General features: G+C 45.2%; 1 protein-coding gene across 1 annotated transcript; it reads right to left on the bottom strand.

Annotated features, from left to right (window-relative positions):
- Window positions 1–243: 243 nt before the first annotated feature.
- Window positions 244–24,968, bottom strand: XPO7 (exportin 7; the record flags this gene model as incomplete). Its single annotated transcript, XM_010171812.2, has 23 exons — window positions 244–501; window positions 649–776; window positions 1,392–1,490; window positions 3,149–3,309; window positions 3,649–3,787; window positions 4,962–5,176; window positions 5,723–5,805; window positions 6,950–7,057; window positions 7,749–7,837; window positions 8,313–8,419; window positions 8,867–8,975; window positions 10,164–10,227; window positions 11,237–11,317; window positions 12,488–12,561; window positions 13,533–13,668; window positions 15,023–15,128; window positions 16,794–16,987; window positions 18,054–18,226; window positions 19,385–19,531; window positions 19,769–19,888; window positions 21,266–21,339; window positions 21,907–22,072; window positions 24,835–24,968. Coding segments are annotated over 23 exons (2,801 nt in total), but the record flags the coding sequence as incomplete, so codon positions are not given.
- Window positions 24,969–25,272: the final 304 nt, after the last annotated feature.

Genomic DNA, 25,272 nt, shown 5'->3' with positions numbered 1-25,272 from the left:
TTTTTTTTCTTTTTTTAAACTTGAGTCAATATAAACCTTGTTCAAAATGTTATGAAAAAATGTACATGTTTATACAAGGCAGGCTGCAGCAGAGCGCTGGCGTTCCACGCAGACATTCGGGGTTAGGGGGAGATGTTGGATTCTTGCACCATCTGGGCTTTATATGCCTTTTTTTTTCACCCCATCCCCACGGAAACAGAAGCACCCTGGGCCCCCAAGTGAGCTCTTAACAACAACCTGTTTCCCCCCCCCCCTTCTCCCTCGGGATGTGGAGTACCGCAAAATCCAGCCCTGGGGAAGAGCAGGGATTTTTAGAAACACCCTCTTTTTTTCTTTCCATCGGAAACGGTAACCCCTCTGGGCCAGGCCAAAGAGATGCTGCTCTGTACAGGTGGAGTTGGGAGACGTCAGCTCATCATGTCGTTGCTGTTCACGCCGTAGGTGGAGTTCTTCATGGAATCGTTCACCTCTCGCCTGAATGCCGACAGGTTTTGTGTAAACCTAAGGAAAAGGCAAGAGGAATGTGTTAAAAGCTGCAGGTTGCCTGTTCCTCCAGTGGTTTTTTTTTTGCTTTCCAACATCCATTTTCAATCCTGGACTTCTCAAGATGAGCTCAACCCCACAGAGAGGTGTCTGGCTCATACTGACCTGTCCCTGTTCTTGGTGAGGAGGTTGCGTTCGATGCCTTCCATGAGGTTCTCGAAGCAGAGGTGCATTGCCTGCTGTTTCTCCGGAGGCTGGCTGTTCACTATACTGTTCCTCAAGTCAGAGAAATACTGGGGGAGACAAGAGAAAGCTGGGGTGATTTTCAGAGGAAGAGCCAACCTCGGCTTTGGGACAGGGAATGCATCGCAGGCGCTCAGGGAGAGGGAAGAAATGCTGTACAGCAATTAAGTGACTTCTAGTGGCCACTTGTGAGTGAAAGTTAATAGGATTCTTTAGCACCTGAGGGCTGGACACCTTTCCCTCAACACAGAATCTTCTTTCAACTCCCAGCTTCCCAACCACCTGCTCTGACACTGTTCTGCTCCCTTCACCCAGCATCATCCAAGCCCAGGCAGCTCCTCCAGCTGTGATCACAGAATCCCAGACTGGTTTGGGTTGGAAAGGACCTTAAAGCTCATCCAGTTCCAACCCCCCTGTCAGCAGCAGGGACACCTTCCACTAGACCAGGTTGCTCAAAGCCTCATCCAACCTGGCTTTGAACACTTCCAGGGAGGAGCATCCACAACTTCCTTGGGCAACCTGTTCCAGTGTCTGACCACCCTCACAGTGAAGAACTTCTTCCTAATATCTCATCTAAACCTCCCCTCTTTCAGCTTAAACCCATTTCTCCTTGTTCAGTCACTCCCTGCCCTTGTAAAAAGCGACAGGAGGATGGGATGTTGTACCTTTTCATTGAGCAGTATCAAGCCAAGCAGAGGCCGAGACATTGACCACTGGTTCCTGCAGTCCTCAAAGATGATGATATTCAGCACTGTTGACAGCATCTGGAAGAAGGAGAGGAAGGTTTAGCAGCATCCCTTCCATCCCAGTTCCCTCCTCACCACAGCACAGTGCAGGCTCAGGAGCAACGATTGGCCTTTGATGCTTCCAGTGTTGGAGGTTTAATGCTACAGAGCTCTCAGCATCATGGGACAAGAGGAGGACCTGGAGACTTCATGAACTGCTGGAGAACTTCACTGAAGGCAGGTGGAAGAGGTGCTGAAAACTGTTAGGATATTTATTCCTGACATATTCCATCCTGCCCCAAGGCAGCCAAGGGAAGAATTGTCTGATCTTCACTTCATCAAGGTAATAGCAAGTGGTTAAATGCAGAGAGCAGACGCTGCACTGCCCTGGGGAGCTTCCTCTAGTCCACCCTAGGGCTGTCTATGTTTCCTTCCACAGCATCCTTAGGCTAAAGCCAGTATTTAACCTAGCTGGTTTAGAAGATGTAGTTTTTCTTTTTATCCCCAGAAAACACAGCTTTTAACCCCCCAAAAAAACTTGCTTTTCTTTGCATCTGATCTAGCAGCAAGGGTGGAACAATGTTCCCTGCTTTCACGTGGGAGTCATGCTGACATTTTGACAAGTACCAGCGAGTGAGGTTGGATAACACCATCAGAAATGTACTGAGTACTGCTGTTCAAAGCAGGAGAGAGGCATATTAAATCATCCTGCTCTAAGGTTTGGATATCCAGATCCCAAACACAGGGTCCTCTGGAGCATCAAAACCTCTTTGAGCAGAATCATCTGCCATTAAGTGACACAGAGGTACCCAAACTACACAGCATGTCTAGGCAGACACTGAGTGAAGCCTGATCTAAGCAAGGAAAATGTCTCAGCTCACTATTGATCCTCTGCCACTGACCCAGAGAGAAGACAAGACACAGAGCTCGCTGGGATTTATCAGAGGTGTTGTGGATGGAGGCAGGAGACAGATGGCAGATGTGTTACCAGCATGTAAAAAAAACCCAAACCCCTCAAAATATCCAAATTCACCCTGCAGAGGCTGTTCTGAAGGCAGGCACGAACGATGCCAAGGCAGCACATGCTCCAACAGGCAGCAAATCCAATTTTCACATGATCCCAACACAAGCACAGCAGCAGAGAGGTTGTTCCCATATGTCAAAGCCCACACGGAGCCTTGTTAAGCACAGGGACCCCACGATGCCTGCTCTGCTCTGAGCACACATGTACCATCAAGTTGTTCCAGGGATTTAAACAATTTAAACATTATTTTATTTTAAAGCAGCAGAAGAGTGCATGCTCTCTGGCTGAAGATATATGTTTTCTGGCTTAATTTCTATGAACTGCCAGCACCATCCATAGCAGTATTTATCTTAACAAACAAATAAATAAATAAATAAGGGCTCATTTTTGGCTACTTCCTTTCACATCTGAAATGCAAAATTGATGTTCTTTGCACAGGGAGGATCACAGCTCTGAAGCATGGCTTTGTATCAGACCTACCACATGAGGAATGTGTAGGAGAGATGCAATATTAACAAAAAACCCATTTTTTCCTCTGGAAAAGCCTGAGGCTCTAGAACAGGGAGCATGCAGCCCCCATATTACATCATCCTCAGAGAATTCAGGGCTCGTTGAGGAGTTTACCATGCCATGCCACAACAAGGCCCTACGCCTAAAGACCAAAAGTCTTTACCTGTTGAATCATCTCTGGGTGCTGCTGCATAATGTGCAGGAACCGGTCGCTCTCCTGGGTCAGAGGTGTGGTCCTCTTCTTGGTGCTGCGAGACAGCTGCTTGAAGAGATAGGTGACAATGTGGTCCAAACAGGAGCAGCAGCCTGTGCAAACCATGGTGTCTGCAACAAAAGGAAAGAGGGGAGATGTTGGGATACTGCCAGCATAGATACACCCTTGCTTAGATACACCCGGGCAGGCTCCCAGGGAAACATCACCATTTATCTGGGTCCTTTGAGGGAATTTGCAAACAAGAATCACCTAACCCTGAACAGGTCAGCAACCTCCTCACTAACATATTCACCACCTCTAATGTTCCAGCTTTAACAGAGGTGAAACTCCACCCGTTCACAAGGTATGTCTCAACTTATCTGTTAGTCTGAAATACCACGTGTTGAAAGCAACCAAAATCTTTCCCTGCTTCCAAATCAAAGAGCACAAGAGAGAGCAGAGGTAGTTACCTAGTGCAGTGAGGCCTTCTGAAATGGAAGAGAGAATATACATGATTACATGAGGCTCCAGACTGGCTATAAAGTTCATGTGGTCCTGGGTAAGAACTTCCAGCAAGGAATAATATGACTGGCTGAGCTTGGGATAATCCTGTAGAAAGAAGAAAAAGACTTTTAGAGCCTCGTGGTTAGCCTGTAACCATCAGTTAAAGCTTTCTGCTACACCCAACCCATTAATTAATCACCTGAAAACTGCTTACTGAATCTCTTGGAAAGAGAACAAACCAACCTCTCACACAGCATAACTTATAGGCCAACATATTTTTCCCCCCCGTTCTCCCTCACCAAGATCCTTCCAAACAGGCTCCAGCAAACAACAGCCCAGCAGGTTCCCAACCCTGTTATATCAAAACATCTTTCTCTGCTGCTTTGCTCTTTTCTAAATGGGGAGTGTGAGCTGACTAATACCAGCACTGGAGATGCAGAGATAGGACTGGCTCTCCAGGTGTCCATGCACAGTGCCAGATCACATCAAAATCAACATGTGCAGTGCTGGGCTCAGCAGCCTGCACTGCAGTCAGTGCCACGGACCCCTCAGCAGCACCCAGACTTGGGGGGAACGGGACTCTGCTGGGTGTCCTGTAAAGTGGCCCCATCTCAAGAGTTGCATTTGAGCTGCGTGTTTCACCAGCAATGGTTTGGTCACTGGTATATTAAACTGAGAACATGCTGAATGCAATCATGGAGATGGCAACAACTTATTTCAGATCCTGCTATGGTAATAAGACAGATAAGACTTGGGAGGGATGTATGCTGCCCTCTCTCCTCGATATTTTGCCAAGGAGGACTGTGCTGATAGGGTCCCAAAGCTCTGCCATGAAATGGATTTCTGTATGTGAGGTCTGGATAAGAGCAAGACTCTGTAGGTGGATGTTTTCAGCAAGCAGGTTGCAGTGTAACTGCTGATGCATCGAGATCTCTGCCCACAGGAAACAGAGGGAAGAACAATCCTTCGCTCGCAGGAAGTGTTTTTCAGGTAGAGGAGCAATTATTTGGGTAATTGCTCTGCTGAGATTTGGAGTGTTACCCCATTGCAGAGCTGAGCAGCAGGGCTGCCCAGGGAGCCCTTGGGTGGTGGGGTTACAGCCTTCAGGCAGGACCTGCTGCTGCACATTCCAGGAGCTGTAATTTCCTCTTGCCTATAGCTGAGGCTCCAGGAAGTGGCACAAGTTCACTCGTCTCTGTGATTAACGTATGCTTTTACTGTGTCATCTCTCAACCCTCTCTTCCCTAGCCCTGTGTTTACATCACAGCTGTCTGCTTACCAGAAGGTCACTGTGAGGGATGGAAAGCAGAAGCTTGATAAAAGTTTGCAAGGCATTGTCCAGTGCATCATCCCCGTAGAGACGGAAGACCCCAAAGTTGACGTAGCTCCCACTCAGTGCAGCCTTCAGCATAGAGAAGCAGATGGAAATCCCCTTGAGCTTCAAGGCATAGACTTGATCCTTTGGGACCTCCCCAAGCGTTAGGATACGATTTCCTGCATGAGCACAAAAGCAGACTCAGTATTTCAACAACCACATCCTTTTTTCACCCCAGGGTGCAGGAAAAAAACCTAGAATAGAGCCATGAGGAGTGACTGAGAAGTCAGCCACAAGCACCAAAGATTGATTCCCCAGCCAAAGGTTAAGGAACCTGTTCCAAGTTAAAAGTGTGGCTCTACTAGGAAACACGAGAGAACACAACTGCATGTAGTTTTGCTGTGGAAACAGGACAGGGTAAGGACAGGACTGCTCTCCACTTCCTTCACAGACTCGCCCTTGTCACCTTGCACACTCACAAGGAGCTCAGCTGGGCTCCTGCTCATGGCTGTCATTTCCTTCCTCCTGCTCATGCCTGCCTACCCAGCACTTCAAGCAGAAGAATCTCCCTGTATCTAAGCACGCATTCAGCAAGGGATTTGGCATTGCTTCCCAGCCTGGGCTCACTCTCTGAGCTGGCAAATGCTCCAGCAATCACTCCCCAAGCAAGTGGAGGAGTCAAGGGCAGAGGGAGGCTGCCTGCATCCCACCTGCTGGATACTCACCATAGGTTGTTATCATTTTACTTGTTTCTCGGAAGAGCAGGATGCCATTCGGTGAGGACACATCAAACTGCAGCCTTTGGGATCTAACAGAAAGACACGGAATAAATTGGAGCTCAAACACAGCTGGGAGTCAAAACAAAACTAACACTCCAGCATCTCCACGCGCTGCTGTCTACTGAGGCACCCTCCTCCCAGGGCTGTTCCCTGTTGTTCAACAAAATGCACTGGTCTGGTTGAAAATACTGCTGTTCATGACCAAAGCTAGACAGGACACAGCCACTTAGGGATAGATGAGCTCTGCTGTCACAGAAGAAAGGGCCTGTATTTCGCAGACGTTAGGAAAATTACAAGATTGAGGCTGGAAATCCTGTCTTGGCAATAGTCACTAGGCTACTGTACACAAACACAGCAAACCTCTTGGAAGCAGCACTGTGGGGCAGGCTGACTGGCTCCTATTCATAAAACAACCAAGAATTCAGAGCTTGGCATTTTTTTCCCCTCCCCTCCACCCTACAGTGAATAGATCTTACAAATGAAGCGTAGCGAGTTGTCCAGTTCACCTCTGAAATAAATGAGTGGATGTTTTCCAGTAAGGATTGTCCTACTGCAAAGATGCTGCTCAGATGTGGCAAACAGTCTGACTTGTACAGAATCAACTCTGAAATGACTGTGTCTGAACCTTGTGTCCCTTCCTACACAGTTGTGTTCAGCTGGGCTGTAAGCCAGAGCAGTAACATCTTGGCAACCTTCCACTGCCAGATTAGACAGCTTCTGAATTATCTAAATAGCGTCAGAGGTACTTCTCTGCTGGTTAAAAAAAATAAATAAATAATAAAAAATAGAGCTGATGCTCTAAAGCAGAAGTGGTCATCTGGCTGCCAGATAAAACGATGTTCATTTTAAACACAGGTTTTAAAAATTAACACGAATTGCCTGCCTCCATCTTACAGTGCTGTCCTTGGAAGCAGACGCTGAACAAATGCAGTGTTTATTGATCCTGTCTTCTCTCGGTCTGAGTCATGACACAACTGATATCTGAACTGTTAGATTTTATTTATTTATTTTTTTTCCCCTACTCAAACAATGCCAGTTTCCTCCCCTGTCCCCTTGGCAGCTTTTACAGCATAGATTGAAGTAGAGAAAACACAACTGGGCATCAACACCCAAAGGCTGAAGCAGTAGACAGACACAAATCCCTGCCAGCTCTCAGATGCTGTAGGTTCATACCTGTTATGTACCAACTCAGCCATCAGTTTGAGGACAGGTGTAGTGCAGGCTGGGTCATGGTACCAAAGTTCAATTGCCCGCTGTAGGATTGGCATGTAGGATGGGTAGCTGCAAGGTGAAAGCTAAGGAACTTTAGTTGCTTTGCATGAAGAGAAAAAAAAAAAAGTCACAACTCCTACCAAAAAAAGGTTTATTTCGTGTACTGCAGCCAAAGGAGCTTAATTAACAAGGTTAAACACAGTTGTCTGCTTTATTATAGAAAAAAAATAATTTAAAAAATATCTTACACGCTTTTTATACTGGGATAAACCAGAACTAAAACCATTTTGACTGAAAGGGAAGACAGATACAAAGATCTGTCACTGCAGACAGCTGACCTTCACCAGCCAAAGAGCAATCTGGAGCCCAGATACCGTGCTCTTTGAGCAGCTATGCTCTCACCAAGAGAGCAAAGATACAAATTGCTGTTGGTTTTAGTGAGCAAGAGGAAAGCTTTTGTTGCTGCTGAGACACAAGCATCCCATTAAAGGCCTTTGTGCTTTACAGGTCAAATCTCTTTAGGTCCAAATGGAAAAACCCCAACAATTCAGCTTTGAGCAGATTTTGAGGTTGACATGGTTGCAGACAGACCAAGTCAAATCTATTTCAGGGCTTACAGACAGGACACTGAGTACTACAACAGTGAAGAGAAACCCTAGTCAGGATTTAGCAGGGAAAATAGGGCATTTAGATGCAGTCAGCCAGAGTTCTCCCCTCTGACAGACAGGTTAACTCAAGTTTTAGGGCAACAGAAGGATACATCCACTCAAACAGCATCATGAAGCTGGTCTTGGCATTGAAGGCAAAGGCTATTCCCCTCAAATCCCTCACCAAACCAACCAAAGTTCTCTGTATTGCAAAAGAAAAGATATGTTAGAACATAACACACGGATGGATCTCTCCCTCCCTGGGCTCCACCAGCCTAGACCCACTTCCCTTCCTCCCACCCCAACAGCAATACAGCCTTTCTGGGACAGATTAGACAGTTCTTCCTCTTCAGTGCCAGAAACCCTCTTCAACTGGAGCCAGTGCAGTGCCAGTACTGGGGTATTTCACTCCCAGCAGGAAAGCTGGCAGATGAGGCTCACTGCTCTAATTTTGATCTACACCTAGAACCAGAAAAATACAGGGACACCACCACTTCCCCATATTCTGAAAGGAAAACAGCCATCACTCCAGCATCTACTTGTCTCATTCAGAAGGGAGAATGGCTCTCACTCTGCAGGAGTTCCTTGTTCTCTCCTGTCTGAACTGAAAATGTCAAAGCCCCTAAGGGAAAGGGCAGGCAGAGCATGGATAACAGGGAAGATCCTGCCCCACTTACTTTTGCCTCTTGTTCATTGAAAGTATTTGTGCTGAACATCTGTGCCACAGTCTCAAAGGCAGCTGTGAGGGGAAGCATGAACTGTTCATACTGATCCTCATCTTCCCCTGAAAGGAAAAAAAGGAATCAGGAGGAAATAGACTGCACATCCCTGTGCCCTGCAGTGCTGCCTGTGCTAGACGTTCAGACAGAGCTCACCCACAGAGCTAGAGGCAGAGAGACCACAGGATTCCAGACAGGTGATCTATCACTGCCAATATCCACCTTGGAGAAAAAGAGTTGGAACAAACCCTGCCACCTCAGGAAAACATTTAGAATATTATGAAGGAAAAAAATTTAGCCTTGGTGGTGTGCACCTCTGGGCTACCTGCACCCAGCTACGTGGCATCAAACCCACTTTTGAGCTTCTTTCCCCTCCTTTGACTTAACCCATTTGGCTTCTCTGATTCCAGCATCCTGCAGGAGCTCACAGCTTCCTAAGTAACAGGACCCAGCAAACTGCAGAGCCCAAACCACAAAGTTTTGCTCTGGTTCCCAGGAAAAGATCTGAGTACCTAAATCCACCATGAGAAGACGCCCAAGTGCAGTGTAGAACGTAGTCCGACACCTCATGTCAGTCAGGTTGGACTGATTGTTAATGCCCAGGAAGGAAAAGTGCTCACTCTGCAAATGGAAGAGAAGAGATGGGTTAAAGTGCAACCACCACCTTGAAGGAACTCCTGTATCAAGGGCTGAGGATCCCTCGTTCCCCTGTCTAATTCTCAGCCTGTGCAAGGATGAGAAGCAACAAGCTGCGTGGTTATCTTGATACCTACTCGCTTCACCTCTGCCAGCCACCTCGGAGAAGAGGCCACCAGAGGGCAACAGGCACTGCTGCTGCACGCCCTGGAGCAGCGTCCTATCTGCTGGCAAAGACACCAGCTCTCATCTTTCATCTTGAATTCCCCAGGACCAGATGAACTAGGAAGTCTTGCTTTGCCTCCAGAGTGGAGGAGCAATCTGTCCCCCTTACTGATGGGGAGCTTTCAGGCATGAAGGTTGCTGAAAACCAGCCCTCTGCAGACAGATCCGCAGTGACTCTGCCCACACGCTCCACAGGAACAGTAGCCCCAGACAATGCAGACTGAATGCAGCTTATGGGCCAAACACAGGACGTGGGACTGCCTGGAAGCTATCCCCTAGCTCAAGGAATACAGCACCAGGTTCAACCAGCTAATGCAAACCTCCTGGATGTGCTGTTGGGGAGTCCTATCGCTACAGCATCGCAGCATCAGATGACTACGTGCTCCCAGAGGTGAATTAGAAATCTGACACCTTGCTGCTGGCTTCTGGTTGCTCATTCTAACATCTTTAATGTCAAGTCAGCATCCCCATATCCTGGGGCAGCACCACACCAAGGAACAAGGTGACTATCCTGACCACTGACCAAATCAGCACGTTGAAAATGAAAGCTGGGGCACTGAAATGCTGTTCTGTTTTGCATTCAATTGCACAAGCAGTGCTCACTGCTGTCTGCCTGCACGTGCAGCAGTATCAACTGTCTCCCACATTTCACTCTGGAGATGGTTGTCTTTCAGTGGAGAGTAAAGAGTCCCCCCAACATTAACCCTTCAGAGATGAAAGGTACCAGGTAATTACAGCTCCTCAAAATTGAAGGGCAGGCTTTGAACAAAGAGAGATGGAACACATCATGTTTTCTAGAGGCTCACCTAGTATGACAGAAGCATCTGGGAGACAGGACACACTTCAAAAGTGTGTCCAGGTGTTAAAATGAGGGGGATTATCTCAGCTGCATAAAGGCAGACAGAGGAGTTTGCTGTGACACAACGAGCAGAAGGTGGAAGGACTCACCGTGTGATTGTTCAGCATGAACTGTACGGCGCTCAGTTTCACCAGCTTTCTAACACTACTGTATGTAAAAGGGGTGTTAAGGAAGCAGCAGAGTCAGCAGAAAACTTATTGCAATGCTTGCAAAACACTTTCCAGGGCAAAACTGGAAGGGGACTTAAGTCTGTATCATTCAATACGTTCCAGCCTCTCTTCCTTTGGTTCAAGAGCAATCCAGTTGCACACATCTCTACTGGAGAGACCTGCAGTGATCATTTTTATTTACTTGTCAGGAAGATGGCCATAAAATAGGCTATGACTGTAAACAAATTACTTGTTTATAATTATAATCCAAAATAATTATAACCCAAATAATAATAATCCAATTATAATCCAAAATAATAAAAAACTCCCCTACAATATTCATAGAATGGTTTGGATTGGAAGGGACCTTAAAGATCATCCAGTCCCAACCCCCCTGCCAGCAGCAGGGACACCTTCCACTAGACCAGGTTGCTCAAAGCCTCATCCAGCCTGGTCTTCAACACTTCCAGGGAGGGGGCATCCACAACTTCCTTGGCCAACCTGTTCCAGTGTCTCACCACCCTCACAGTGAAGAACTTCTTCCTAATATCTCATCTAAACCTCCCCTCTTTCAGCTTAAACCCATTTCCCCTTGTTTTGTCATTAACTGCCCTTATGAAAAGTCCTTCCCCAGCTTTCTTGTAGCCCCTTCAGGTACTCGGAGGCCACTAGAAGGTCTCCCCGGAGCCTTCTCTTCTCCAGGCTGAACAGTCCCAACTCTCTCAGCCTGTCCTCACAGCAGAGCTGCTCCAGCCCTCGCATCATCCTGGTGGCCTCCTCTGGACTTGTTCTAGCTGCTAATATTTAATATTAAAGCCATCTGCTGCAATTTAACAGCTAGGTAAGATGTTGACCGAGCACTTGCACTCTGCTCTTCTCACTACCCCAAAGATGAAGTGGTTCAGGAATCTGTTAGGTGCAGAGTGCTCCTGTTCCAGCCAAGCACCTGGGTCACTCTTCCCCCATCCTGAGGTTGCATCCTGTGCACCCAAGAGCTCTTCTGAAAAGGATATCCAATGGAGAGGTCATTGAGTAGCTGCAGCGTCTTGGAGGTGATAGGCTCACATCGACCCCAGTACTTCAAGTTGGTGATGCTAGGGAAGAGGACAACAAGGACAGATCAGAGGGGTTTGCTCAGCTTCCCCTTTGCTGTGCGGCGGATTCTTCCAGTTCAAAAGTCACCCAACATCATCAGTTCCACCCTCCACCGAAACCACAGACATCACAAGCCACAAAATATTGGTATAAAATTACTGTACTTACATTTGGTTGACTAGAAAATTATCCTTCAGATAATCTTCACTACTTGGGTCCCAAGCTACACTGGCCCATACCCAGGCCCTTGGAATTCTGTGGCACTCCAGGGCTGGTTTCTGCAGCAAGGGTAAGAGAATTCTGCGGCAGTGACTACATGCAGACGTATGCAATTCTGCACCTGCACCATCCACTGTCAGCTGCAGAATTCTAGTAGCCCTTGCTTCTTCCAGGAGAGCCATTTCACCCCTAGGGGATGATGCGCAGCCAGGGTGGGTGCGCAAAGGGTTAAGCAAGGCCCCGTGCATGTAAAAATCAGGGGTGATGCTAAAGAAGTTTGAGGGGGGAGCTAGAGGCTGCACGTCACCAGGCACAGGGCACTGGGTGTCAGCACTGGAGCTGCTGAATTGGGTTCAAAATGCTAAGGGAGGCTGGCAAAGACATGACAAAAAGCCAGTCGACAGGTTTGGTCCAGGGGAGAGCTGCCAAGAACAGGCTGAATCGGGTGCTTAGCAGAATGGAAGAGGTTTTTGGGGTTTTTTTTGTTGTTTTGTTCTGTTTTTTTTTTTAAAAAAAAGGACTTGTGCTACTCTGGTACTGAACAGGACAATTTGCAAAGAAAAACCTTTGAAGGAGCAGTCCCCTCCCCAGAGAGATTTCGTGGCTGGTGATTGCCAATAGTTAAGTGATAAGGCACGAGTGAGTGCTTGAGGCTGTCCCCTCTCTGACTTTGGTTTGACTAAGCAGGCACTGGAAAGAAAATCCATTATCCTGGTGTAGGGTTTATTTCTGTGTGTCCATAGCCCAGGCTAGAATCCACGGTGGATAAATCAATCCTGGATACTGCGCGTGACTTAAGCCCTGATAAAAGCTGTAATTCTCTCGAGTAGCCAGATGTTACTAGTTTTAGACTGAAAAAAAACCCCCCACTCCCTCATATTCCAGTTTTCCTGGTTACCATCTTCAAATAAACCCTGGAATCTCTGATGTCTGCAAGCAGGAACACTTACATTTTTCCTATGAAGACGCTCAGGACCATGGTCTCATCGTTCAAGCCCAGGACCTCTGAGAGACGACGGTACAGCTGGAGGGGAAAAAAATAACACCAATTTAAAAAGCTGTCTACAAAACAAGTAACAATCAAAGATTATTTGTTTTTCACTCGTTCTCCCTTTGTGGTAGACGTGCTTAGGAGGGTGCCCACTCTGGGCTTTCCCAGATCAGTCAAACTATGCAGAGAGATGCTTGTGCTCTGATCCAGACCAATACTTGTCCTAATCACTGCTACCTCTTTCCTGTTGCTGGTCACAGCAGGTTCAGACACTGAACAGAGAAGCTGGGCACTTGCTTTTCCCAGGGAAAGGGGACATAACAACTGTGCTCCTTCACACAGTATCTTAGTGAATTTGTCTGGAACTCTAAGCCCCTTCTCACATCACTGCTCTGAAGCCTCTGGGGTGGGGAAGGAAGCTCACATGTTACTGGAAAGAAAGAGAACCTAATTCTGGAGTAATTATGTTCCCATTCTTTACAGAGTTTCTTTATTTAAAAAAAGGTATTTTACATCTCTAAAGATGCACCAAGGCATTCAAAGTCCAGTACATCTACAACTGCCTTGAGATGAAGAGAATGGATATTTAGCTTCATTTTAGAACTGAGGAAGCAAGACACAGACACTAAGCTCAGGTTCCTCATAGGTGTGTATGAGGTGGCACGACTCACACACTTTCACAATTGTAGAGGCTTAAGGGACATATTTGAAGTCACAGGAGAAACCTGGTAGATAAAACTGAACCCAAGTGAAGTTCTCAGCTACTGCCATAGTCACTGGCTCCTTCCTGATGCACACACAACACAGTATTTCAAAACCAGCTCTGGGTTTGCAGTGTTAACACTGGACATGTATCTACAAAACACAGCAGTCAAGTCTCTCAAATAATTTCAGTTATCAAGAAAAAAAACAACAAGTAAAGCCACTTGCTTTCATTTAAAAAGGGGAAGCTTTAACTGGGCTTGCCATGACTAAGAGATACAGCCAACAGGAACACTGATTACCTTGGAAGACTTCTGCACCTGATCTCCGATATAGATCTTCCGGAACTGCTCAAAGAAGCTCAGCATGGCAAGCTCCAGCTTCTCATTGCCAGCCTGCGCCAGACGAGAGTCCGTCAGGTTCATCAACTGCAGCACCCTGGAAAAGTGGGAAAAACACAGACTTTGCTGCTGGATGTGGGGAGAAATGAGGGATTTCTGGCACAAAGTGGTGTTTCCAGGTTGTGTGCAACAGTATTTTATTTTTTTACTTTCTGTGGGCATTGTCATTTTGGGTCAAGAACTGACAAAACTGATAACAAAACAACACTGACTAGGGCACATTCCTCTTCCGTGCAAGGCCATTAGAAAGCTTTTACATCCCTTCTAACAGGGAAGCAAAGCCTTGGTTTTAATTTGCTGCAGGAGTTTTGGGTTCTTTAGCACACTTACCCAGTGACTGGTCCATCATGTTCTCAAACCCACCTTAGAAACCACTACCTGCTCCCCTCAAATGAGCCAGGCTCTAAACAACACTCCCACTTCAGTTTGGCTCCGGCTGTGAGCCCTGCAGAAACAATGCTGTGACCTGTGCCTGGGCTCAGTGAGCAGATCTTGCTGGCAAGGAAGGGGTGGAAGGATTTGAGGGTAAGGAACATCCACGCAGCAGGACAGTGGGGCAAAAGCAAAGATATTCTTTAGGGCAGTGCCACAAAACCCAGAGTGGGAAAGAAGATAAAGTGTAAATAGACTTCCACGAACATCTACCATATATGCTGGCACTAAATGTAGCTGAAATATGTAAGAGGTCTCACTATTTCCTCTTCAGTAACTCATCAGCTACATGGGAAGCTAGTGCTTGATGTCATCTACTGGCTCACCAACAGGCCAGCTTCCACAGATTCACAGCTGAGCTCCTTTACTACTCTAGCTTCCAAACAGAGCAGTGAGGCTCTGGACCACCAAGCGTTCAGTGTGACTCAAGGTTGTTCATGAGTAGTAAGCTACATGTTCTTACACCCACCAAATAAAGCTTGCACTGGAGAGGATTTACAATCCTGAAAATCCAGCATAAGTTAGAAGACAGTATAAAAGTATAAAGTTTTGACAGTTATAGAAGAATTACAATATTCACAGTGTATTTAAGGATAAAACCCACTTTGGATTATTAACTGGGAGGAAGACTTTTCCCCCCACCCCATCAAAGAATCATCATGTATTTAGTTCTACACCAACACATGCATTTAAACCCAGTATAATCCCTCTCTTACATGCTCTTCCCCTCTCATTCTCTTTCTCCCAACCCAGATTTCCCAATTTAGCCCAGCCACAGCAGAAATCTGCTGACTGGCTCTAGCCAGAGCCGCCAATCTCTTCTTTCAGGATGGCCAATTCCACACGGTTCTTTTCAGTGAAAAGAGGGGAAGAACATGGTAGCAGGTTCACTGATAGCAATTCTTTTGTTGACTTCAATAGTGGTGAAGCTAGAAAACATGGGAAGTCAGCATCCCTACCGACAAACCAACTCGCCATCCATCGCATCCTGCTCATCCGTGCTGGCGAAGGAGACCCTGCCACCAATCACTGCCCCGATAATATAGACGAGCCACGTCAGGCGCCCTGAAACCAACAGAGGACATCAGAACCAAGCAGGTCACACGTTACAGAGAGGAAGCCTGAGATTTGCATTTTATTTTGGCAAAGACAGGATTCACAAGGAGTATCTCCGCTCTTGTAAGGCCCCATCTGGAATACTGCGTCCAGTTCTGGAGCCCCCAACATAAGAAAGACATGGACCAGTTAGAACAAGTCCAGAGGAGGCCACGAGGATGATGCGAGGGCTGGAGCAGCTCTGCTGTGAGGACAGGCTGAGAGAGTTGGGGCTGTTCAGCCTGGAGAAGAAAAGGCTCCGGGGAGATCTTATAGCGGCCTCCCAGTACCTGAAGGGGCTACAAGAAAGCTGGGGAAGGACTTTTCATAAGGGCAGTTAATGACAAAACAAGGGGAAATGGGTTTAAGCTGGAAGAGGGGAGGTTTAGATTGGATATGAGGAAGAAGTTCTTCACTGTGAGGGTGGTGAGACAGTGTCCCAGGTTGCCCAGAGAAGCTGTGGCTGCTCCTCCCTGGAAATGTTCTGTGCCAGGTTGGATGAGGCTTTGAGCAACCTGGTCTAGTGGAAGGTGTCCCTGCTGCTGGCAGGGGGGTTGGAACTGGATGAGCTTTAAGGTCCCTTCCAATCCAAACCATTCTATGATTCTATCTTTTCTGCTTCAGTGTCTATCTACACCAAAATTACTCAATTTTCCACTGGGTGGAGAACAGGCACGACTTTACTAGAAAAGAAACAAAAATGCCAGGTCTGCCTGGAAGATTTTCATTATTTAAAGTTGTTCTGCTGCAGAAAGTCACTTTTTTGTAAAACTGTATTTATTCTGTGTATTTAAACCTGTGCAGATGCCAGCAGGCAGTGTTTATTCTTTCAAAGCACATGGGGTTGCTGGAGAAGTCAACATCATACAGAGGTTTTTGGGGTAGTTTTTTTTTTTTTGGAGGTGGCAAAAAGTGGCAAAAAACACTATTGTTTGATCTGTGTTAGATCAGACAATAGTGTTTTCCCAAAAGCAAGAGGAACAGTTTCCATACTTGTGCTGATGCACCCAACTCCTCCACACAAGGGGAAGCCAGTAACATTATTAGAGAGAGGGTATGACACAGCTACTCCTGGACCTCCAAAGGACCAGATTCTTTATGGTCAGTGTTAGGCAATTCCTAAACCAACCAGCTGTGCAAGTACCAAACCTCCACGCTGAACCCACCCAATGATGTGGACAGACACCCTCCTTCAGGCAGTGGCTCCCAGTTACTCATTACCAACAACCAGCTGGAGGTTTCCTCCACACAGTCAGTGGGGAGGTTCAAATAAGCACTTCATACCCTGCCTCAGACAAAAGAGGGATGGGACAGGTAGTGCTGACCACATGTAGATGGGGGAACATCCTCAGAACTTGTCTCTACAATACTGGGCAAGGAGATGCACTACATTTCCCCCAAAAAGGAATGGAGGCAGTGGTAGGACAGCAGTATCTTCAGACAGCACTGATGTGTGTGTTGGGAGTGTCTGTCCACAGGCAAAAATATTCTACACCACACGGGCACCTCTCCAAGGGAATGTCTGTGAGATCTGCCTCCCCATTTATGGATTTCACCAGGAATGCAGGTTTCTGAAATGGCACTTTTGAGAATGGGCAAGCTCACAGATCATCACAACCTTCCAAACACGCTCACCTTCTTGTACAGCAACATCCATGGGGCTGGCGGTGGCACTCTGCAGCAGCTCCTGGTAGGACTGGGCTGACTGGTCAAAGAGCTGCACAAGCAGAGCACAGGTCTTCTCATACTCACAACGGCCAATGGTGGATAGCTGATCCAGCTGCTGTTGCACCAGGCCAGTATCATCCAGTGGATCCTCCAAACCATCCCTAAGCAGCAAGAAAACATATTAGAAAAGGATTTAAAAATGTAGAGATGGTCTAACCCATACCAAAAGCTTATTTCTATCAGGTAGGGGATGCTTTCCCAGTCATCCAGCAATTCCAGTGACTAAAGCCTCTACTATTTGTCACAACAGAGAGCAACACAGACTGATGTCATCACCTGACTGTTACTGTGGCCATAAATCAAAAGAACAGTAGTGGTTCAGGTGGAAAGGCCACCAGGACCTGGGATGAGTAAGCTGCTCTTACGTCTTTAACATTTATCCAGGTCTTTGCACAGAATGTGCAGTGCCAAGAACAAGGTCTTTGTCTGGTTGACTTTGTAGAACAAAGCTTTCCATCTTTCTCAATGTTTTATTTGCTTTTTTTCCTCTAAATACACTCACCTCAACAATAAGTTTACTGCAAACTTCAGAACTAGCTAAACCTGCTGTTCCTCCCTTGCGTTGCTAGATACATAAAAAGGCATAAAGCGATCAGTATTCCTTAACAGAGGCATTATTTTTTCTATATTTGACCATTTGTTTTCATCAAATACAAACACACAAGGTAGAATTCATCCCACACAAATTCAGGCACTACAACAGAGTCCTGTAAGCTGTCCCTACACTCAAAGGAAGGAAAAAACAAATAGACTTTTAGGTGTAAATTGTACCATCCTACACTAGAAATCTAAAAATTAAGTGAATCACACTTTGTAAACATATTCCTCTGTGCTCCAATGGCAATTCAGAGTGTAAATGGTGTGCTGCAGATGTATGATGCTAGGTAAGATAAATTCTACATGTTGGAGACCACTCAGATTTGAGATTGAGCAAGGGCTAAAGAAAAAAAAACAAACCCCAGCTTAAAAAAATATTCTCATTTTTATAAGAGAGAGAATATGCAATTTTAGGTAAGCCTCCCTTAGAAATCCTTTGGTGACTCACAAAACTTCCTGCAGTCGTGCCTATTTTTAACAGAAAACTCAGAAAAGAGACACCCTAGAGCCTCCTGAGTGAGACCCTGATGCCGATAAGCAGAAGTGCTGCCACCTCTCTGCTTTTCTTACCTCAAGATGATGTGCACAGATTCCAGCCTGGATGTGATGTAAGCTTTTGTGACTTCTGGTGTGTATGTTTCGAGCATGTGAGGCTCTGTAGCTTTCACATAAGGTACTGATGCAGCCAGTCGCTGCCACAAGCTTAGGAGATAGTGAACGCTGTTTGGTGCAAACTCCCAGTGCTACCAGGAGCCAAGAGAAAGAAAAGGAAAGGAAACCAGTGAGTATTATGGCCTTGATTATTTTACTTAAATGATTTCAAATCATGTAGCACCAGATAGAGAATCACAGAATCCCAGACTGGTTTGGATTAGAAGGGACCTTAAAGCTCATCCAGTTCCAACTCCCCTGCCAGCAGCAGGGACACCTTCCACTAGACCAGGTTGCTCAAAGCCTCATCCAGCCTGGCCACAAACACTTCCAGGGAGGAGCAGCCACAACTTCCTTGGGCAACCTGTTCCAGTGTCTCACCACCCTCACAGTGAAGAACTTCTTCCTAATATCTTATCTAAACTTACATCTAAAAGCTTTAATGAAAGCTTTACATTAAATTTTTATAATATTTATTCATTATGTTTATGTATTCATTATATATTTTCATATATGTTTATACTATTTATTCATTAAATAAATGTTGCCAATTTTAACAATGAATTTCAGTTCACACCTGAATTCACTGGGTATTATCAGCATTCAGAAAAGATTCAAAGATAATCCTCAGTTCCTAGGCTGTATAGCTGAGCCAAAGCCTTTGGTCCCAAACTACTGCTGAGCTCATATCGTAGCACGCGTCAGACAGCTCCCCAAACACAAAGTACAGTTTACAGCTGGTTTCCAGATAAATATTAAAATTTAACAAACAAAGCCATTAAGTAAGTTATACAAATTGGTTTTTAACCATATTCTGCGCAGGGGTGTAGTTACAAGCTGTATACCAATGGAAAACTCAGTGGGAATATGGCATGATATTCCTATTACTAGCAATCTCTGCAACTGGATTTTAATAGTGAAGTGATACAGAATTCTAAAAATAACCCTTATTTAACAAGTTGGGGGTTGTTTTTTTTTTCCCCACCCTGCTAGGATATGGAAAGACTCTGGATGCATAGCAACCCTGCCTTCCCCCACACACTGCTCCTGTTCCATTCAGTAGGAATTCACAAAGTCATCAGTGCTACACCACAGGATTCTCTGTCAAGGAGTCTGCAGGGGTTTTTTGGTAAAAATAACATACAGCAAATTAAGGGGGCACAGCATAGACAAGAGGGTTATAATTTTTTGTTTCAAGAGAAGACAAGGGGTATAAACACCCATCTAGGGTAAGTCAAACCATTTTATACCTGCAGACTGGTCACGGTGAAGTTGGCAATGAGTCGGATGACCTCGGGGTAGTTCTCTACCTTCACCAGCTCTCCCAGCTGGTAATTGCTTTTCAATCGGGCCAGCAATCGGCAGAACTCATGGTAGTTATTGGGGTCTGACAAACTCTGGGAGGAGAAAAAGAGAAGAAGAATGGAGGAACAGCACTACTGCACAACACAGGGCAATCAGTTACCAGAGGTGTAGATTTATGGTGGCAAGGTAGGAAAAGAGCAGCAAGATGTTGCACCTTTCTCCCCAGTGCCACAAGTGGGACATGTGCATTAGAAAGTATTTTTTAGTGAAGAAACTTGATTCAGAGGAAGCAGACCCACAATTCCACTGAAGGCATCTGAAATACTCACCTGTGGGTTTTCCAGTATTCGTTTAACTCCGTCAACGAGATGAGATAAAAACTTTGCCCTTTCCGCATTGTTGAAGAGGGATCTGCGGACAGAGGCTATCTGCACCAAGCAGGATAAAACCTAAAGGGTGCAAAGAGAATAAATAAAAAAGGGAGGGGTCAGAACAAGAAAATGAACAGCATGTTTCATGACACAACAAATCAGTTAAGTCTGATGCTTCTCTTCATGCTACACAGCAGCTCCTTCACCTTTGCAATTCTCTGTGGAAAAGTGCAGAAATAAATTAAAGCAGAGAGGAAAAAAAGACATCACCCAAAGGAACAATGTCTGCATCCTGACAGTCAAAGGTGTGTTCCGAACTCTGCTCCCCAAAAATGATGGGATTTCTTCAGACAGAGAACACAGATCAGACTGAAAATATACCAGGAATGGCAGGGAAAGCTGGTAAATTTAACACAGACTTGGAAAAGTATTGCAGAAGATAGAAGATTGGCATGAAAAAAATTTAAATTGTTCTCAACCCAAATATCTGAAATTTAAATTGAGAGGAAATTCCCAGGGTGTAGGTGCAGTAGTGAGCAACAGGCTGGTGAATATGGTTTGGAAGAGCAGCACTAGCTCATTATGACTAGCAGCCTGCAATCCTTATCTGGAGGCAAAGCCCCATTCCCTCTGACCAGAGTTAGGACTCCCTGCTCAGCTGCTAAGCCTTTCATTCTCACCAGCTCTTACACTTCCTGATCAAAGAGGCAGGACAATTAAAAGTGTAATTGCTTCAGATTTCTATTCATTAACAAAAAAAAAAAAAAAAAAGTCTCAGACTGTTAAAATCTTTCATGAATATTTGAGGCTCTCAATTCAGAACTAGCAAGTTCAACCCTTCAACAGAATGAACAGTGCTGAGAGTCTCTTCCCTCCCCAGCCAAAGGGCACGTTTCATTGTAGCAATAATTATGAAAAATATTTATCAGATAGATAAATGCCTGGCAGGCAAATTTTTTTTTATTCTTTTTTATTTTTCCAAGAAGAAATAATCCAACTTTTAGCTCAATTGTGCTATTGGTCATTTCATCCAACTGGGACATGGCCTAGTTTTAAAGTGTGGAAGCAGAAATTACATTCCTTGCGCTCCCAGACTTGCTACCTACTCACAGGGTGGGTTTAGGATCAACTTAGCAATACAGTGGAAATAACAGAAGCAATATTCCTCAAAAAAAGGGTTTTCTGGAAGAGCAAGCAGGCAGACTGTAAGCTACACAAGGATGAAGTAGGTTGGATTTCCAGCAAAGATGCTGCTTTTAGGTCAAATCCACAACTTGCATCAAAACTATCAGCAGCAGCAGCAGCACCAGATCAGGCTCCTCTTGGTCACTACAGCACAAGGCAGTGTCATCAAAATACAGGTGGCTGTCTGCAACCAACAGTAAATCTCTCAGATGAACCCTACAAAGACTTTCTGGTAGCAGAGTCTGTAAGGAAAATAAACACTGAACTTACCAGAGGAGAAAACGAAGGAGGGATGGAATGATAAAGATCAAAAAACAACTGAAGGGTCGAAGAATCCAAGAATGCTGAAACAGAAGGGAGCATTTCACTGAGAACACCAACATTTACAGCTTTCCATCAGTCTAATGCTTATGTTATCAACAACAGCACGTGTATTTCTCACGTGAAGTACCACACTATAAGAAAATTTCCAAGTGATTTTACATTTTTACACAATTGCCTTTCCCAGAAACAAAGTAAGCCCACTGGTACTTTGTCCAAAGACAAAATTACAGGAGAACATTTTAAGACTGCAATCTGTGAAACTGCCTGTAAAATGACTGGTGAGAACAGCAAGGATGTTGAGAACAGGTGCTGGGTTATTTGTTATTTACATTTTAAAAAGAAAAAAACCCCCCAAAAAAACCCCAGTTTATTGTTTCTTGAATTGGCAGGTGTGAGGCTGGAAGTGTTTTTTTAAAGCTCAGGATAGGCAACCCAAACTGAACAGCATTTGTAATCACACTAAGGAAAGGCTGGATTTTACATCTGGCATAGAAGTTTATTTGTTAAGTACGACGAGGGCTTTAGCAAGTCCCCCATGCTTTCAGCTGGTATGCTGTAGATTAGCCCTCTTCCTCCAGCAAGATTACCTGATCTCCAACTGGTTGGGATCTGCACAGTGCAAAGATCATCTGAGGACTCGTCTGTTGATGTGCCAATGAAATCAAAGTTCAGGCAATTATGAGTGAGCTTAAGAAGCTGCATGAGCAGACCGTGCTGGCTCTCATCATTTAGATTCAGGTTCTTCCCAGAAGCCTATAAAATACATTGAATTAAAAAAGTAAAAAAAACAAACCAAAACAAAACCCACCAAGGTGACAGCAAAGTTTGAGGCAGTAATTCAACTTTAAAGACGATGTGGTAATCCTAAGGATGGCATGCCACAAGCACCAGCCCCAGCTATCACATACTTTTACAAACAGCACATGTATTTACACGCTCAGTCTTTACATGGGATGGCTAAATAGTGCTTTTTTCTTCACTTGGTTTGTGCTGCACAGGAGAAAAGCAGCCAGGCTTGCCAGCTTCCAATTATACTGTGTGAGATTCAGGAGATAAGGAAGTTCTTATTAAGGTTAAACACAAGAATACATTCTCTGCCTGACAAGCCCTTAGCAGCAGGGAATCTTGCTGCTCCACCTAACCCTCAGATGGAAATGAGTGAGTTCACTTGTGCTGCACATATGATCAAGTCTAAGCCCTGCTCCAGTTACAAGGCTCTGCTAAGGGCAGGGAAAACATGGATCCTCTCAAGTAACACAAAGAATTCGATGGACACGACATGCTCACTCATTTCACTGCAGTTTAAATGTAACACTTGGATCTGGAGTCCAGGGACAGGCCAGTCTGTCTGTGCTTTGTATTATGGCTCTGTACTTAAACCAAAACTAACTTCTTGGTCTTGTTCAGCCTGGAGAAGAGAAGGCTCCAGGGAGATCTTACAGCAGCCTTCCAATACCTGAAGGGGCTACAAAAAAGCTGGGGAAGGACTTTTCATAAGGGCAGTTAATGACAAAACAAGGGGAAATGGGTTTAAGCTGAAAGAGGGGAGGTTTAGATGAGATATTAGGAAGAAGTTCTTCACTGTGAGGGTGGTCAGACACTGGAACAGGTTGCCCAGAGAAGCTGTGGCTGCTCCTCCCTGGAAGTGTTGAAGGCCAGGCTGGATGAGGCTTTGAGCAACCTGGTCTAGTGGAAGGTGTCCCTGCTGCTGGCAGGGGGGTTGGGACTGGATGAGCTTTAAGGTCCCTTCCCACCCAAACCATTCCATGATTCTATGATTGATTCTTCCAGCTTAAGTCCATTGCAAATAACACATTGCACCGTGCTGACACTGCCAAGACCAGTGCCAGTGGTCGCTGCAATGTCCACCTCACTCTCTCTGCTGTATCATAAAGATTTACTCTTCTGGGGCTGCCTAAATGCACCCTGTTTTATGGACACTGATAAAGACAGATCTTTCTTGGAAACTTCTACTTTCTATACAGAAGCTTGAGACAGCTACTATTGGATAAAAAAGTGACCTAACTTGGGTAGTAGATATTTAATCACGGGAAAATAAGGATGTTGTGTGAGACAACAGAAAACATTCCAACCTGTCTTAAACCACAGCATCCCCAGAAACAAAAGCAGGATGATTACAAGTTAGGGTGGAAAATCAGAGGTGTCCTCCTAAGACAAGCCACGTCTTTCCAGTCTCCAAGTCCCCATGGTCAGGCAGTAACAGCAGTGTGGGCAATAGCTCAGCCAGAGCCACACATACAGGACAACAGTAAGAGTGTAGTTCTGGTGACACCAGGTTAACAAGGTCCTGGTTTATCCCTCCTGGCTGAGCACCAGCACTTCTCCAACAAGTCTGGGTAGTTCTAAGGACCCTGTCCTGCCTGCACATCCCCAGGTGCTTCTTTTCCCAAACCTAGAGGAATCCTTTTATTTCTGAGACATCTAATTGACCATCAAATGCACCTGAAATAAGGCAGGGAATTTAAGTTACCAGAGTTGTTATGGTTCAGGAGGATGGGTGTATAGGAGAGGATGACTAGCATAACTGTACAAGTCTTGCTTCCTTTATAAATGGGGGGGGGGGGGGAAAAGATTAAATTACACCCACATACCCATCTTTATTACTGACAGAACCAGAGCTGTTCATTTTGAAATAGCTTTAAAATAAAATTTCCTTTTCACTCTTTGTGCTATTTGTTAACTTTGACACTTCACTCAGCTGCAAGGATAAAAGTGAAACTAATCAAATCTGGGCTACTGCTGCTCAGTTGATTGGGGTAGACTTTCTTGAAGGCACCCATTAAAACTCCAGATTAGCTTTTCAGCAAAGAAACCTGATGCAGAATCAAGAATTTTCTTCAGATAATCTACCTGCTTACAAAATATACACGTGCTACTTCAGCTGAAAGAAAAACTGCTTTTTTTGGGGGGTAAGAACCAACTGTACTAGCAGGGCATTGCTGCCTTGGCTCCAGGTAAGTATTTTTAAAGCAAGTTAACTCATGTGTGATAATCAGTACAAAATAAATCCTGGGGAACTCAAGACAGTCTAATATTTATCATGCATTAAAACATCAAGGATGATTTAGTCTCAATCTACTAAATGTACTTTCACTAGCATTTTTTCTTTCACTATGTGGGTTTCAAACTGAGGTTAAAAAAGACACAAGGGTTTATTTTACAGGAAATCTCTCTGCCAGTGCTGTAAATCAAAGATGTAAAACAAACATCTCATCTCTTTCCTGATGCTTTAAGACAGGAAAGTTTAACCCAAGCCTCATGGCCCAGGCACGTATGTTTAATCAAAATTGTTGAAAAGAATTATATTTCTGTATTTCTGTCATGTTTATTTTTATTTCCTTAAGACAAACCTAAGTCAAAGCTTTCCTGAGAAACAAGTCCAGCACATAGCTTTTAGAATAAGAACACTTGTTCCAGGAGAGTTACAGAGGGAACTTCAGCCCAAAGTCTGTCACCCCAACATATAGAGAGATGACAAATGACAGTTTCCTTACCTGTTTCAGTAAATTGCATGACAGTGTGAAAATATCAAACAAGGATGAATCTCGGAAGGAAGAGGCTATTTTCCTGTGCTTGGTCAGTGGATGAGTAGTATCCGCCTGAGCAGAGAGAAAACCAGCGCTTAGAACTGATGGGCAGAGGTAGAACAAGAGCAGTAGAAGCTGTAGGAACCCTGTTAAGCACTGGGACATGAAGGTTTCCCTCCCCAGAGGGATGTCAGACTGGTTGGTTAAACCAGGGGGATGCACTGTCACTGCAGAGCAGTGGTTTTTCCATGGATAAAATCATATTGCTGGCTGACAGCAGGACTTGCCACCTGCAATACTTACAACACAGTTTGGCTGTACACCCTGCCAGAAAGCAGGGTCAGCTTTATTCTCAAGTTCATTTACATCTCTTCCAAAGCAGGATCAACAGCAGTATTTTCAACT

This window comes from Antrostomus carolinensis, unplaced genomic scaffold (genome assembly GCF_000700745.2).
Source record: "Antrostomus carolinensis isolate BGI_N321 unplaced genomic scaffold, ASM70074v2 scaffold26297, whole genome shotgun sequence".
In the NCBI taxonomy this organism is placed as follows: Eukaryota; Metazoa; Chordata; class Aves; order Caprimulgiformes; family Caprimulgidae; genus Antrostomus; species Antrostomus carolinensis.
Note: the sequence above shows the minus strand (reverse complement) of the source record. Positions and strands in the feature narration are given on the sequence as shown.